Here is a 17,287-nt window from a genome sequence, read left to right as displayed (position 1 = left end):
TTCATGGGTTTGGGGCAAAATTAACTTTCATTTCCCATAATGCTTCATGAAACCTTCCAGATTTAACCAGACGATGACAGATAAGAGATGATAAAATACGATAATGCTTTAATTTATCCCACCGCTCCCCGCTACCACTCTTCCTTTGTTGTGTTTTGTCATCTCTGGTGACTGCTGAGTTATGTCAGTGTAATTTCCTGAGTACAACAATGAGAAGAGGGGGTTCGGTTCGATTTATTTTTTTATTTTTTTGGGGGAGGAGGGGGCAATTTTTACGAAAAGATGGAGGGTTGACGTTGCTAGGAGACCCTGACATCAGCAATTTATCCCCAAATCATGCAGTAGCCCACATGCATTCAGACTCACTGTGCATGTGTGTGTGTGTGTGTGTGTGAGGCTCTCCTCTCCCCACTGCATCTGTGTGTCCTTGGTCTCGCTCGTACTATAAAGCCGTCGGCATCTCATTCACTCCTCTCTCCGCCGTTTCTGCTGAAGCACAAATTCAGCTCCGCTCTGCCCGGAGGATGAACACAGAGTGAAGCTTGTTTTTTGTTTGTTTGTTTGTTTGTTTTTGCATGTAAAGCATTTTGTCAGGTAGTTCTATCAAGGTTACAGAACAGATATTGCCTCTGGTGCTAATCTGCATCTTCCTTGAATCAAGTTACTCTTCTTTTTCGCAAAAGCTGAATCCCCGAACGGACGGCCGAGAGATGGACCTGAAAAAACACGAATGCCTGGACGTCGCTATGGAGAAGAACAGCGGCGGAACTCACTGAAGGAAAAGGAAGTACGGAGGAGAGGATTGTTCACCTGTTTACCTGTGCGTATTTGATCCTCACAGAAGACATCTGTCTGCTTCTCGGCGTACGCTCTGCTCCGTGTCAACAAATCTCCCGGGCTGTCTTGGGGCTTGCTTATCTCACAAGTCAGAAACACAGCCTTCTTTATGAGCTCGGAGGGGTGATGTGGCGGCATCAGAGGGGGCAGTTTTTCATCCAATCTGCTCAAAAGAAAAGAAACAATCACTGCTCTCTTGTTCGCCTGCTATTCCTCTTTGTGAAACATCGCCTAACTGCTTTCTTTCACTCCTCCATTTCTTTTCCAAAGCACCTTTCCTTCTGAAATATTTCTTTTCCCTCTTCTCTTTCTCTACTTCCAACTACCCATCTTTGCCTCCCCTGCCTTACGGCACACAGGACTCAGTGCATGCACATACTGCACACTCTCTCCTGTAATTGCCATCTCTTCCACTGCACCTCACACGACCTGCTCTCCCACTTCCCTCGCCGCTACCGCCGTCGCAATGCACTCCTCCGAGGTGCCGTGGAACTCCAGCGAGCACGTCTGGATCAACGGATCCGAAGCAAACTTCTCTCTGGGGAGACATGTGGACAAGGAGGAGGAGGAGGAAGGAGATCAGCATCCTTTCCTCACAGACGCCTGGCTGGTCCCGCTGTTCTTCTCCCTCATCATGCTGGTCGGACTCGTGGGCAACTCTCTGGTCATTTATGTCATTTCCAAGCACAGGCAGATGAGGACGGCAACGAACTTCTACATAGGTGAGCGAAATAAACCGCCGTCCACAAGTTTCGAGAGGTCAAGAGGAAAAGCCGATTAAAATGCAGGACATGTGCAGATCAGGGAGGTGGGATGCACTATGTGAATTAATTCCTATAATAATTTGACGTCTCTTTTATCCAAGCCGTTACACTCTTTCACATACCAATAGTGGGTACAAAAAACCCACATGGGGTTCACAAGGAAGCTCAGCGCAATTACACTCCTCTTCCATTAATACACAGCTACAGGCAGGGATGTCCGCGTTGATTACAGGTTTCTCTTTTGCCGTTAGAGGGAGCGACAGGTGCTCAGGTGTGTCCTGAATCGCAAAACTACTTCTAAGACAGGGCACCTTATGAGAATAAAATCTCATTAAACATTCATAATAATACCCACAGGGGGTGTTTGAGACCCTTGCTGCATAGACTTTAGAATCGTTTGTAAATCTTGGAGAGCTCACGGCTTAAAACATACTGCTTAGTTGAAAATCCTCTTTGCAGATATTCCTCAGGGGATTCACAATATTAAAGCAGCTGCCGGAGAAAAGAAATCACTGAGGAAAGTTTCTTCTTTCCAGTGAAGCCAAAGGTTTATCGGACATTTAAGTCACGTGCCTCACACCATTCTCAGAGTGTCTTTTGCTTCGTTTTGCTATTAACTAGGTGTTGCACTAAAGCAAGTGGATGAAAACACGCCTGTAGATTTTATCTGGAGGACTGAACTCACTTTGTCTTTCAAATAAGACAACGTGGAATCAATCACGCTCTTATCTCCTCTAGTATTCACGGCACACAGACTTGAAGCCTGGGTGATTGATTTTTGCTGTTAAAGTAGAGATAAGACTTCAGGTGCCAGTCAAAGGGAATTGCACACTAGTCTACTTACCGAGGTTAAGTCCACCAAACAAAAAAACCCAATAAAATAGATAATTTAAAAAAAAAAGCAGGTCACGTATATTTATACACGACCAGCTTATCGGGTTTGTAAGTAGGCCGTGCAGCTCTCTGACTCAAACTCTTCGTGTCAGCGTTTGCATAATGTGCACCGTGGATGTGACAAGAATTTGATGGTGGATAATACATCCCAGGGCCACAGCGGCGAAACGACTTGATATTCAGCAACATTTGATTAGCGCCGGCACCATCTGCCTATCCTTTCAACATAATGGCCCGGCGACTGTAATGTGATTAGATCGGCGGGTAAAATAAATAGGAAACGGCGTGCGGCAAATTTGCCAGACGAATAAACTAAGTAAAAAAGACCACCACGGTTACTGCTGCACACACGGCTCAATGCGAATTTAAACCAAGCGTTCTTTACTGTATTTATAAGCGTCTGCGTGTGTAGGTGTAGTGTAGGACCCGCTGGCAAACAATCAGCAGTTTGGGTCTTTGATTTTCCTTCCCTACAGCTCATCATCGTCGTCAAGTAAACACATTTTCATTGTGAAGCAGCAGTACTTGGGTAGTCAGTCAATACCTAACATCAGATGTTCAGGCTTGTGCAGCTTTTCAGAGTCCCCAAATGCAGAGAGATGAAATCTTCAAGCTGAAACACATGCAACAAGCAACAATATTAATCACTATATGATGGTGGTGGTACTTACACATATCTATGGCTGAACACGGATCTAGATGTTATCCGTCAGCTCCTTGTAATTAGCTCACTGTCACACAATTAGGATTTTGAATTTATTAAATGCTGTGATTATAATCTCATCTGTACCCCACCAGGACCAGGCAGTTAAACCTTTGTTCAGGACTTAATTCAGGAATAATTACTCATTTCGTGATGCAGAACTGATCCCATTACTGGTGGTTTAACCAATCACATTACTGGTGGTTCAATCACATTATTGTACCTTTGTCCTCTTTTGCATCCATGTGATAATGAGCACAGCCTTAATTAGGTTGCCCTTACAGCCAGTCTACCACAGCCTCTAAGTAGTTTGGATGCGGTGTGGGACTGTGGCTAATCATTTTCATTTGCAAATAATCTGTCAGTCGCTTTCCAGATGCATCGTTCTGTGCATGCTGAATAAAAACGCCCATTTGACCCAATTAAATACCTGCTTTTGTGCAAACTATAAATGCACAGATAAAATACAAAAGTGCATTGCACGTTTCTTTGGATATACTTAAGAATCAGTGTGAGATTTACGTCACACCAGCTTAGATATAGACACTGCACTGCAGGCTGCACACCACACATCCTTTACTGAATGTTTTTTTCTCTCCTTGTGCAGCAAACCTGGCAGCCACTGACATCATCTTCTTGGTGTGCTGCGTCCCTTTCACCGCCACCCTCTATCCCCTCCCTGGATGGATCTTTGGAAACTTCATGTGCAAATTTGTTGCCTTCCTGCAGCAGGTAAACCCCTGAATCACACTAATCCATCTCAGTCGCCATTATATGCCTCGGCTCGGGGAAAAAAAAAAATGTGCTTCCCCGTGGAGGAGCTAGAGATTTTACTAATCACGTGTCCTTCCACAAGAGCAGCCAGCCAGCCAGCCGACTCATCTGAATGTGAAAAACATCTTTACAATCCCCTGAAATGTCTTACAAAAGTACAGTTCGGTGAAATAAAGACATTGATTTCCTTTATATCCAGTTCTTAAAGAGAGTTTGGGGGAAGGAATTTCAACTTAGCAGCTTAAAAAGAGATACTGTCAAGATGTGTCACATGCAGCTGAGGATGACTCAAAGTAATAAAAAAAAGGATAAAGCATAAAACTCCAGCAGCAACACATGGAGGAGAAAAAGAACTGACTAAGAATAATAATGTATATTGAAACAAGATGCAGAAACAGAGTCACTGTTAATTAAATGACACATCCAATATGGAGCCATGTGACCCCAAGACTAAAAGGCTTATTAGTCAACAGTGCTTTCTGACCTTGTCACTTTGGGATCATTTAAAGCAACATAATGTATATTCTTGATTTTTTTTATGTATTTTTACTACATAAGGCATGTTGCAGTTAATTTAATCTAAGAACAATGACGAATCCCCATTATTTCACTGCAGCAGTTTTTAAACTATTCCAAATCTCTTAATAGCACAGAATGGGTTTATGAAAAACATGACATAATTACAGTAAAAATAGCTTTTTAGATGATTTAAATTGGAAACTCTCTGGGTGTCTTGACTCCTACATTAGGAGCCACTGCCAAAGACATCAGTAGCAAAACAGTTTTGTGAAGAGTCATCATCTTCCTGTGGAGGTTGCAAATATTCGACGGTGCGGTGGCCAGGAGAGCTCGGTGCACTGCAACTTGAGAAAGCACACGCAAACAGACAATACACCAGCAAATTAAGAAGTCGTTTTTCATCCGTTTGACAACAGGTGCATTGCGAAAACTCACAACACCTTCTAACACAGAAACGAAGTGCAACTAACTCACTGCCTGGGAGTGGGATTGATCAAAAACTCGGAGAGAGAACCCCCGCAGAGGGAGAACATGCAAACTCCACACAGAAAGGACCCAGTCGGCCGGTGGATTCAAACCCAGACCCTTCGTGCTGTGAGGCATCAGTGCTACCCACCACACCACTCTGCAGCCTGCACCTGTTGTCAAATGGATGAAAAAGTTTTCTTAATCTGCTTTGCCTGGCGAGGTGGTTAGCACTGATGTCTCACAGCGAGAAGGTCCCGGGTTCGAATCCGTGGGCCGACTGGGCCTTTCTGTGTGGAGTTTGCATGTTCTCCCTGTGTCTGCGTGGGTTCTCTCCGGGTGCTCCGGCTTCCTCCCACCATCCAAAGACATGCTCATTAGGTTAATTGGTGATTCTAAATTGTCCGTGGGTGTGAGTGTGAGTGTGAATGGTTGTCTGTCTCTCTGTGTTAGCCCTGCGATAGACTGGCGACCTGTCCAGGGTGTACCCCGCCTCTCACACGATGACAGCTGGGATAGGCTCCAGCAGACCCCGCGAACCTTAACAGGACTAAGCGGTTACAGAAGATGAAAGAATGAATGCTTTGTCTATTTGCACATCTTGTTGCTGTGCATTGAGCTTTCTCAGCCACCGTATGACAGAGCTGATGTGTGACACTGTGATTCAACACCTCTCCCCTGTGTTCAGCATTCAGACAGATCTAGACTTGCTTGTTGGCGGGACGTTGCCGTTGGATGACTGTGTGTGAAAGCAACCTGTGAATTCTATGTTATATCACTCTCATCTTCTTTTGGTGACAGCAACAACATAACAGGCTGTAGACAACACTAACATAACGTGCGTCTGACGGAAACATTATATTAAATTCTGAGCTGTATTTCTGGTCAATCCAAATTCAGTCTACTTGTAGCTATAGACATATTTGGATGTTTAACACTTAAATACTCCACTATTCACAGCAACTAATTACCAGCTTTGTCTGCCTGTTGATTGGTGCTGGGCAGATGTAACTCCTTAACAGAGGGAAAACATCTGTCGTATTCGTCTGGATGGTGGGATGACGAGACTGAAGTAAAACCAGTAAAGTTGTGGGTCATTAAACCAAAACAGTGAGCTAAATAATGCTGTTGAACGGACTGGCTCAGGCTGAAAGTGAGATTATTCATCAGTATCTCACATTAAAAATAGAAGACATTTGTAAAGGGATTGACAAAATTGAGTGAAAAACCAAAAGACAGTCAACAGTGAGGTAAGGTATTCAATAAAATGCATAGCAGCCATAGAAAAACTAGAAAACATAGCTATAAAACTATCGATATACAGTATGTAGTAGCAGTGTCAGCCACTCCATGGTTACGGGTCTAACTTCAGCAGGCAATTTGCAAAGTGTTTGTTTCAGTGACCTGCACCCTGACTGGGCTACGCCTGCTGATACTGCCAATGTTGTGCCAGTGTCGAGCAAGCTAGCGGAGAGAGGGTCTACTCCCTGCAGAATCTAATTACGAGAGAGATGTGAAGGTCTGCTTGAGGAGGAGAAGGAGGAGGAGAACATCACATGGCTTATGCGCCATGCAAGCTGTAAGAGACACTGGAGATCTTAGATATGCAGCACAGCCGAGGACTTTGCAACAATGAAAAATAAAAATGCTAGCTGGTAGGCTAAGGGCCACATTTGAAGCGGCGAGTCTAACCCAAAAAAAAAGGCAATAAATGTTTTAATGTCTCCGTTTAAGTGTCATTAATAATCATTACAATTTGATTAGTTACAGTTCATTAAACAGCCTGACTGATTTCAGGTCTTTGTTATATTTTTATCAAGCTGCACATTATATTAACATTTGTAAATCACGTGTGTTACTGAAATATGACTGGTACGTTCCAAATTGATTCATCATTTTCCGTCTTAGTGGAAACGCTGCTATGGGCGCTAGGTTCATTCACCACACGTCTGCTTATGGCCTATAGCACCTACATACCAATCGGCCACTCATCTCATCTGATTATCTACTGAAGAATGAATCTCCAAAGTCCTAACTAGAAACCTTGACTGTGGTAACCCCAGATTTCAAATATCATTCATTCATTCATTCATCATCTGTAACCGCTTGTTCCTGTGAAGGGTCGTGGGGTCTTCTGGAGCCTATCCCAGCTGTCAAAAGGCGGGGTACACCCTTGACAGGTCGCCAGTCTGTCGCAGGGCTAGATTTCAAATATCCATCTTGGAAAGTCCTCCAAAATCCAAGACGGCTGCAACAAAGTATTTGTGTCTCATGAAATCCATCGTACGTGCAGCCCTGTTCAACCTCTTTCTGTGGACATGCTGTTTGGGCTTTTGTATACAGAAAACACCACATAACGCTTGTCATCGATTTAGAACCTTTTTCCATTTGTTGTACCGAAAAATGGGGCATCTCAGGTGTGTGGTTATTCCCAGCTCTGACTTTCAAGAAAAATGAAACGCTCCCTATTGTAGCACAAAATATGTAGGAAGCCTGAGGCAATTCAAGAAGAAGGCTGCAGTCCTTCACATACTCCAAGTCCAGATGCTTTTTATTCCTTGCACAAATGCATCATCGTGGCCATGCAGTACAAATCCTATTCTCCCCATGCAGCTTATCCAAAGAGGACCTGTAAATAAAATAGCTTTAAATGCATAGTGTGTCAAACAGCGGACAGGGCGTCAGATCTTGAAAGGCCACACGTTCTTGCTACACTGTAATTACACTAACACTGTCATTAAAGGGTCTAAAAGGAGTAGATGGTTAGCGCTGCTGCCGCTGTTGTGGTTAATGAACGATTTGTCAATGTAGAAAAAAATGTCGCCATGAACTTTGCCTGGAAGAAAAATAAGACGTCATTTTCCTTCACAAAAACCGAGCGTGTCAGAAATATGAGCTGGATATAATTAATTTTCCATTTCGCTTCGGGATCAGCCTACGTCACGGCGCAGACCACAGAAACGTGAAGAAACGACAGAGAGGGAGACAATCTGTCAGGCTCATAAAAAATATTTTTGAGAGCAGAGTGACTCAACGTACACAGATAGTTTGAGCATGAAAGCATAAGATGTCAGTCCGAGATGTGAGCCAAGAACACAGGCAGAGGGGCTAAAAGCGGATTTAACCGAGAACAGAAACGTGACTTTGTTTACACGTGTGAACACGGACACAACGCGGACTGTTCAAAAGACGACTCGGAGCATTGAAGCCTCTCTTGTGGACAAAACACGTGTCTGTCAAAAAGGCCTGTTTTTTTTCTCTGTTCTCACAACCATTTTCTCTGCCCTTTATCATCCAAAGCTTGCATGTACTTGAGAGAAGGGTAATTAGGTTTTTAATGATTATAATGAGATATGAGGACTGACCACTTTTCTTGCTTTTGTTCCTTGCATTTCTCCATAGAAAATGGGCTTTTAGTCTGAGTAGCATCTCAAAATTTATATAAAAACAACCACAAAGACACAAAAGGAAGAGCGAACCATGTCTAATGTGTTTATGTCCAGCCTCGACTATGTCTCATGGTACAATTTGATTCGAGCATAGCAGAGAAAGGTCTTGATGGGATTACAGATCAATAAGAATGACTTCACAATTACCTTTACCTTTCTGTAATTGAACTAATCAATATTTACTTATTTCCTGCATCAAAAACATGATGACTGCAGCTTCATGCTATGTTCACACTACAAAAGACAAGGCTGCAAAACGGCCAAGCATGCCCTCTACGCTGTAGCTGTTGAAGTGCTGCTAAAGCTCTCGCTGATGTTGTTTTCTGTTTAAAAATGTACGTTACACACCTGGTGATCCCACATTAGCGGCCTCCCTCTGCATGACATTGTTATTGTTGATGTTGAGGTACAAACAGATTGAGATCTACTTAGATTTGTTGTACATCACAGCTGTTAAATACAGAGTCGTCAGCAAATCCAACGTGCAACCTCTGAATGTTTCACCTGGAGAGTTCTGATAAGCAAGATTTTATTTTTTTACCCTGTAATGGACATTAAAAAAAATTACTTCCTCTTGTTGTTTCATGCTATAATGACCCTGGCTGGGATGCTCAGTCTGAGAGCTAAAATAATTGCAGGAAATGGACTGTGTCTCACTGGAAATTAGACTAGCATACTAGCATGGTAGCATGTTTAGATTTTTATGCTTGACGTAGAGATGTAGCTGCACGGGTACCATGTCGGTATATCTATGATCGCCTGTTTGTCTTTTCTCATATTTCTAATGCAGGTTGTGATTGTTGTGAGTAAAAGCTATGTGAAGGTAAAGACTGACTCAGCAGTCTTTGACTCTTTGAGCCTGTTGAGTGACACACATCTGACAAAAGTAAATAACGCTGATCATCTTGTAACAATAGTTACTTAGACATGTACCACCCACCTAGATCAGACCAGACACCCCCACCCCATAGCAATGACACTCCTTGATGGCAGCAGCTATCCCCAGCAGGATGTAGCCTGACACAAGTTTAGGAATGACTCATAAAACATGAAAAACAGCACAAGGTGTTGACCTGGCCTCCAAATTTGCTAGATCTCAAACTGATCAAGTATCTGTGGGATGATCCACAGAGGCCCCTCCCCTCAACCCACAGGACCCAAAGGCCCCCCACTAACAACATCCTGTCACCAGACACCACAGGACACCCTCAGAAGACCCATGTCCATTCTCTGTTTTGGAGGCACAAGGGAGACCTACACAATATTAAGAAGGTGGTCATAATGTTATGTCTTCTTCTTCTTTTCGGCTTTTCCTTCAGGGGTCACCACAGCGAATCATCTGATTCTCTCTCAGTGTAATATATTTCTGCTTACTTCACCCTGAAACATTTGGGTTGGGAGGTGTACAACCAAGAGTGTTACCAAGACAACCAGTGCCTGGAACGTCCTGGAATGATCAGCCATAAAGTAATTGGGTTTACACGTGGACGTGGCTAAAACCATCAGCACTGTAAAAGTTCACTGTAATCTCCAGTCAATTAAATATGTGCGTAGGCCATTGACGCTTAACATCACAACATGACTAAAGGAACATAAACCCAATGGGGGAGTGACAGAGAACGGAAGCATCAAGTGGAGTTTTCTTCTCTCCTGCTGTTTCTCAACTGCACATAGAAAATATATGCAGAAGCAGCTTTTCATATATATATCTATATATATATAGATATATATATATACGTGAGTGGGATGAAGGTGTGAAACATGTGACAACATATATTGTATTACTCCTTTCGGAGTGAAGAGCAGCATGACCTCTTTTTACTTCTTTCTTGTCACCTTTCCACCTTCCATCAAATTAACACGCGACAGTGAATGCTTTTACACCTTCTTCTCAGGTCAGAGAAAGGAGTACAGTCAGTACAGATGGTGCTTCTGTTTTCTTTGTGTTTCTGCTGTATGGATGACGTGTGCGACCCTCGTTTCTATGTTACAATGGAAGTTATTGGAATATGTGACAATTACAAAGAAACATAGAGGCAACGAGCTCCTTACTAACCTATGTCAGTAGATGCAAACACATTAAGCATGTAGAGAAATCTCACAATAAACAACCAACCTAATGATTCATGTCTGTCAATGAATATTTAACGTCCCTGCCTGAATAAATCAGCTATATGATATAATTTTCAATAATTGAAACAGCATCAAAAGAAAGACTTACAAACGGCCATTATTTATTATTCTCTCAGTTTATTTATTCTGTTTCTCTTTCTAGTTTAATGGGCATCACACTTCAGGCTGATTTAAATGAGAGGTCCAGTACACGGAGGTCCATCAAAGTAGTCGGGAAATATTTTTTTAATGGTCGACAGTGTTACTATCCACTGTGATGATAGTTTGTCTAAAACCATGACCACACCTCATGAAGGCAACTGAGAAATGTTACCGATCAATACAATAAATTGATCAACATGCGTTAGTTGGGATTCTTTTCAAAACACAGCTGGAGGATTTTAATTGTGGGAATCAGTTTATGTACTGGTGTTGGATGCCAGATACTTGGGGAACAGTTCAAATTTTTTACTTCTATCCTTTCCTAATAAAAGTGACCAGCCACTGTCTACAATGCAGAATATTTCTCCCCTCTTTCTTTGCTCGCAGCGAGAGTAATTACACAACATATGCCAACTGTCTACAGTCCCATCTGTATTTGTCCCCGTGAACGACAAATGATTTTTTTTTCCCTGAAGCATCACAAACTTTTCTGAGATGCTTCCCATTCCTATGTCCTTTTTCCTGACCAGGTCAATTCATAGAACCTTGGTTACATTAGTGACTCCACCACAGTACTTGTTGCTTTAGGCAACTATGCTTTCATCTGTACGGTTGCTCCATTCTTCACAAACTTGCTAGAAAGTAACAGACGTTCATTTAAGTCCCTCGCTTTATGTATGAAAACACCGGTAGGCATTTTTATCCTTCCCAGCGACTATTTTCCCTCGATTCAATTAATCTGCAGATCTGCTCATGAAACTTTCCACAGCCCAGTGTGATCTTAGACTTAGACTTATATAAGCTTTATTCATCCACAAGGGAAATTGCTTGGTCACAGTAGCTTAGTTGTACATAAAAAACACTCTTAAGAACCTCAGATAAAAAAAAAATAATAATAAAAAATCTTGATCGTATTCAGATCTCTTGATTTGTCTGACAGGTCAAAACTAAAACCTATTTCATTTAGTATCATAGTGGACAAAAACTATGAAAACAACAGAAAGCTAAAAGTAGCCAATGCTTTATTCACTAAATGTTTAGTATACCTACTCATACATATGACTCATACGTATAAATGCAAGAGACAACCGATCCAAAGCACTAAGACAATACTGGTGACTAGTGGAATTCTAACATCTTACTGTTAGGGTTACTATCAGGGGTAGATTGACCTACAGACCCTGGATACCGGTAATTTGCAACTGCTATGGTTCGTCCACAACCTCAGAATCGAAAAAAATATTCAGCCACGTTGTAAAAAACTAGCAGTAGCAAATTACAGGTAAACAAGCCGATCATCGCGGGTGCGCACAGCACTCAGAGACGACATCATCCAGGTCAGAAGACATCACCCAGATGATGATAAATCTGGTAACTCTGGACTCAACGGGGAATAGCACTAGCGTACGATAACAAAATATTGGTGAAATGAACGAGTTTCGCGGCAGATAATGCGTTATTTAGAGGCTGCGTTTCGGTGCCCCATTCACTCCCACTACATGGATATACGCTGATCTAAGTATCTCCCAAAGGAATGCGAATTACACAAAAGTTATATGGGTGAGTAAATGGTCGTATTTTATGCCAGAAATAAGGTCCAGGTTGTAAAAAACAGCAGTTTCCCTTTTCACAAATACTTCTTGCAAATATTATCTGCAGTTTGCACCTGATCATCAGAGAACTATATTCATGATGCACCATGTCTTAGTCTGTCATTTAGGGATAAAATTGTGCTTTAAAGTGAGAACAACTTAACAGAATTTATGATTTTTACACTCGCCCACCAAGCCTTTAAAGACATATCCTGCTGTTGAGACGAACAGACTGTCTTGTTACTGAACACACTGATATAAATGTATTTTCTCTGTAATGCCCAATCCTTTCTCTTCAAATAGATATCAAGAATTGCGGATAATAAGGCGGTGTGATCTTAATGCACCAGGCGTCTTAAAAGGCATAGGATGGTGGTATCCATTTCCTCAGCAGCCTCAACACTGAACTCATCACGACCCCTTTCTGTCTCCCTCTCATCGCATCCTTTGAAAGCATGATGTGGTGCTCCAAACCTCTGGAGGGTTATGGCAGATAAGAGGTGGAGAAAGAAAGAGGCACATACATGGACTAAAGAGGGGCAAAATTAGATCTTATTTGTGAAAGAGGCACAGGGGGAACTTCTGACCTTCATTTTCTACCCTGACGCACATATTTCAAAGCAACATGATCAGTTTACCTACATACAATGAGCTAAGACCCAAAGAGGTGAGATATTTTAAATGGACAAAATATCTTCAAGAAGAGGAAGAAATGCATCAGTAGAGACTTTCTACTGTAGGACAGGGTGATTGTGTGAGTAAAATTATTTGTATGTTTATCAAAGGAAGCAAGGGAGAGACTGACTCAGTACTATTAGAGTCAATGCGACGTCCAAGAACTCTGTGTTTGAGCTAAAAGTTAACATTTGTTGTGCGACTCAAACTCTCAGCCTGCACACAAACATTTCTACTGCAACACGAATTCTGCTTTAAATAGCCTTCTCCTCATGAGCTGAAAATCAAGGGGCATGCAACCCTATTAACAATAAAACTGGATGATTTGTACAAATGCAAATGAAAAACTCTTATCGCAAACGCAGGCTCCCCTCCGCTTCCCGTCTTCCTCTGCGTTTCCTCCCTCGCTCTTTGCCGCCATCCCACGTGCGCCGCGGTTCAAAAGCACGCAAGCTCATTAGCAAAACTTCTGACGACGTAGAGCAGAGAGAGAGAGAGTCTGGAATGAAGGATACACAACCAGTTTGAACTTCTTTATGAGAGGCAATTAGCTATGAGGCCACCTTTTAGAAGTTTGTGTGATTTTTCTTGAAATAAATTATATCAATAACAGCATGCTGTTACCAGACACCACAGGACACCCTCAGAAGGTCCATGGCCATTCTCTGATGAGTCACAACTGTTTTGGAGGCACAAGGGAGACCTGGACAATATTAGGAAGGTGGTCATTATGTTAAGCCTGATTGGTGTATATAGTACCTTTACAAAACCGTATTAGCAAAGCGCTGCACAATGCAATTATGAGAAGGGTACTGTCTGAAAACAAATCTGTTTTGGAAGGAAGCTGCATCAATCCTAACTACTATCTTATGCTCAGCCGTCACATTTCCAAGAAATTTTACTACTTGGTAACACTTTGATAATTACTGTATCTGTTAATGACACATGAAGCTGCTCCTCTCTGCAACGTTAGTCCCTTCTCTGCTGTTGTCAGCCGTCATTTCAGGCTGACAAATCAAGGCAACCCTCCTCCACTAAGTCCTGTCACTAAACCTCATTAGTAGTCTTCTTCGACATCACGCTTGTGCAGATCAGCGGGACAGGTGTCACTCGGCCTCGCTGCTTCAGCTCCACCAAAGTAACGATGTAAACTTTGAGGTATACTTGCATACCAGCTTGTGACTTTAAATCTTGTGAATATTTTAAATACCTAACAAATATATATTTAATATGTTAGGGACTTTTTTTCTTCCCAATTCTTCTTTCGTTGCTGGTGGGGGAGAGCATTTCTTTTTTCACGGGGATGATGTTCTAAGGCGCAGATGGTGCAGACCCAGAATGGGGCCGCTTAAAGCTACCAGCCCCAGTTCAGTTGGCAAGCTGACTCAGTGTAAGCTTTACTGTTTGTCTACTTTTTGTTTCATGGGTTCACACTTTTATTTTGGTATACCCTTTGGAACTTGAGGTTAGACTGTCTTCTCTCTTCATAAACCCTGATGGTTTATATGTCTTTAAGTGCTATGTGAAAAAATACCACTAAGCAACCATACAGGACTTGTAGGCTTTGTGGGAGATATGCAGGCCTGAAGTCAATGTACGGCATGTATCTGCTCTGTTTAGAGTATATAAAAACTAAAAAAGTTGTGTTTCAATGCCGTGTTTTAGGTGACAGTGCAAGCGACCTGCATCACCCTGACTGCTATGAGTGGGGACCGCTGTTATGTGACAGTCTACCCTCTCAAATCTCTTCGCCATCGTACCCCGAAAGTAGCCATGATTGTCAGCATCTGCATTTGGATTGGTAAGTTGTGTCATTCTCATGTCTTTTGAATAAATTCACCACAGAGATAACAAATAATTTAGAGTGCACGGCGTAAACTAACACGGTCATCGTCCCGCCCAGGCTCCTTCATCCTGTCCACCCCGATTTTGATGTACCAGCGTATAGAGGAGGGCTACTGGTACGGGCCAAGGCAATACTGCATGGAGAGATTTCCCTCTAAGACGCATGAGAGGGCGTTCATCCTCTACCAGTTTATTGCTGCCTACCTGCTGCCAGTGCTCACCATTACTTTCTGCTACACTCTGATGGTGAAGAGGGTCGGCCAGCCCACTGTAGAACCTGTAGACAACAATTATCAGGTATGGACAAAATTAGCTGTATCTGCTTGATTTAACACCGAGACACGAGTACAGGGTGCTTCTACTTCTACCTTCCTTTAAAAGGGGCCGAAATTGGTTGTTTAAAAAAACGGTTGAGCAAAGAAAGTGTAATTTAAAAGTCTGTCTGCAGTTTTATTTAAAGCTACTTATCCAATGCACAAAAAAAAACACAAGGCACAGTTTACATCTGAAGCAACTGTGTATAGAGCGAATGGAAAGATGTAAAAATGTATGCATTAGATTTGAAAATGTTTCATCTGGTGTTTCTCAACACACATACAGTGACATGAGAAAAAAAACAGATGAAAAGCTGTTCTGAAATCAGTCAGAGGCTCGGCTATCTTGATGTGCCAGATGGTTTGTTACTCAGTAAACTGGTCTTTGGAAACTGGAAAAGGAGAGCACAAAAAATGTGATGAGGTGCAGATGACTGAGTGAACCATCTGCCTATCGTTGTCTGCCATAGTTAGCCTAACGATAGGCAGATGGTTCACTCAGTCATCTGCACCCCGACCAGTCAGATCAACAAACCATGTAATGTTGTAGGTGAGTGCAACACGGTTTGCTACAGTTCCATCCAAATAAAAGTAATTTTTGCCCAAAATATGTGGGAATGATCAACTAACTGAGAGCCAGTTTCTAAAAACAATCAGAGGAGCCTGAATAATAAGACATCTGAACAGGGGTGATAGAAAAACAACCAAACACTCTCCATGAAGCTGAACAGCTTATTTTCCATTGAAATTCACACTATTTCATCCATGATTCCTGTGAAATGAAAGCATTTATTTCCGTGTCATTTAAGTTTTATGTAAATTGTGTTTGCCGTTTCTGCTTCTTGTGGCCTTTTGTACAGTCTAGCGACTATTTTGAGCACAAGATCTGCCCCATAGGGCCTTATAAATAATTACAGGAGTTTGGAAAGCCAGCACAGTCTTTCTTTGAAACGTTGCACATGAATTGCATACTAAGGAGTTGCCACACCTAAAGAAATACTGCCTCGTTGGCAGCTGATTGGTCCGAAGTACATGGCTTGAAGTGGTACGATCTGTTGATTACAGTAATCTCATAAATCCAGCGGCAACATCAAGGTAGAAACACAAAAACAGCCCAAACTTCCCTTGCTGTCTACCTTATTGATCAGATCTGCAGTCCTTACACTGACTGTTTGGGCTCAGTAAACACATAAAATCACAGTGTTCAGTGTTTGTGTTATTAATGCAAAGTTAAAATTTCCTTGGCTTTCTTAAAAAAGTTCCTCTCACTTCCTCTTCTTGTCAGGTCAACCTCCTGTCCGAGAGAACAATCAGCATAAGGAGCAAAGTCTCCAAGATGGTGGTAGTGATCGTCCTCCTCTTCGCCGTCTGCTGGGGTCCTATCCAGATCTTCGTCCTTTTCCAGTCTTTCTATCCAAACTACCAGCCCAACTACGCCACGTACAAGATCAAGACGTGGGCCAACTGCATGTCCTATGCCAACTCCTCCGTCAACCCCATCGTTTATGGTTTCATGGGAGCCAGCTTTCAAAAGTCCTTCAGGAAAACCTTCCCCTTCCTGTTCAAGCACAAAGTCAGAGATAGCAGCATGGCTTCAAGGACTGCCAACGCCGAGATCAAGTTTGTTGCTGCAGAGGAAGGCAACAATAATAACGCCGTGAACTGATTCTGACCACTAACGTTAGGAAGAATGAGGCTGTTCGCATCCAGAGCTTTGAGAAAATTACAATAAAGATAAATGCCTGCCCTGAGCTTATTGTGTAAATGTCTGAATAAAGCAACGGGCTGGTTTCAAAGGAACAGAGTGTGTTTGGCAGGGACTTTTTTTTTGTGTTAATGAATTCAACAAATTAACAAACCGATGTGGGGAAACAGACACATAATAGAGATGAATACTAACAGTGTTTGGCACAATATGTTACCTGTTCCACTGCCAAAGCCAGCCACTGTTGGTGCATAACGTCATCACTGAGCTGTCAAACACCACGGACAAACAACAGAAGACAGAAGTACGCATTTGATGACGGAAGAGGAAAATCTGGCCTGAAAGCTGCCGGCAGGAGTCCTAAACTGTTTTGCATTTGGACCAATGATGATTACGTGGAGTATTCCAAGACACATGAGGATACCAGTAGTTTTTAGAAACGTCTGAACACTGAATGTGCATTGTGAATGAATACAA

The 17,287-nt window shown here is 42.4% G+C and overlaps 1 protein-coding gene across 1 annotated transcript; it reads left to right on the top strand.

The window, feature by feature from the left end:
- Positions 1–1,115: 1,115 nt before the first annotated feature.
- Positions 1,116–16,771, top strand: kiss1ra (KISS1 receptor a; the record flags this gene model as incomplete). The annotated part of the gene is made up of 5 exons (XM_084546475.1): positions 1,116–1,559; positions 3,806–3,930; positions 14,612–14,747; positions 14,850–15,088; positions 16,391–16,771. Exons 1-5 carry the CDS (start codon positions 1,304–1,306, stop codon positions 16,769–16,771), a joined length of 1,137 nt encoding a protein of 378 aa, XP_084402601.1. The 5' UTR covers positions 1,116–1,303.
- Between the last annotated feature and the right edge of the window lie 516 nt (positions 16,772–17,287).

Source organism: Chelon labrosus (assembly GCF_963514085.1).
Source record: "Chelon labrosus genome assembly, chromosome: 6".
In the NCBI taxonomy this organism is placed as follows: Eukaryota; Metazoa; Chordata; class Actinopteri; order Mugiliformes; family Mugilidae; genus Chelon; species Chelon labrosus.
Note: the sequence above shows the minus strand (reverse complement) of the source record. Positions and strands in the feature narration are given on the sequence as shown.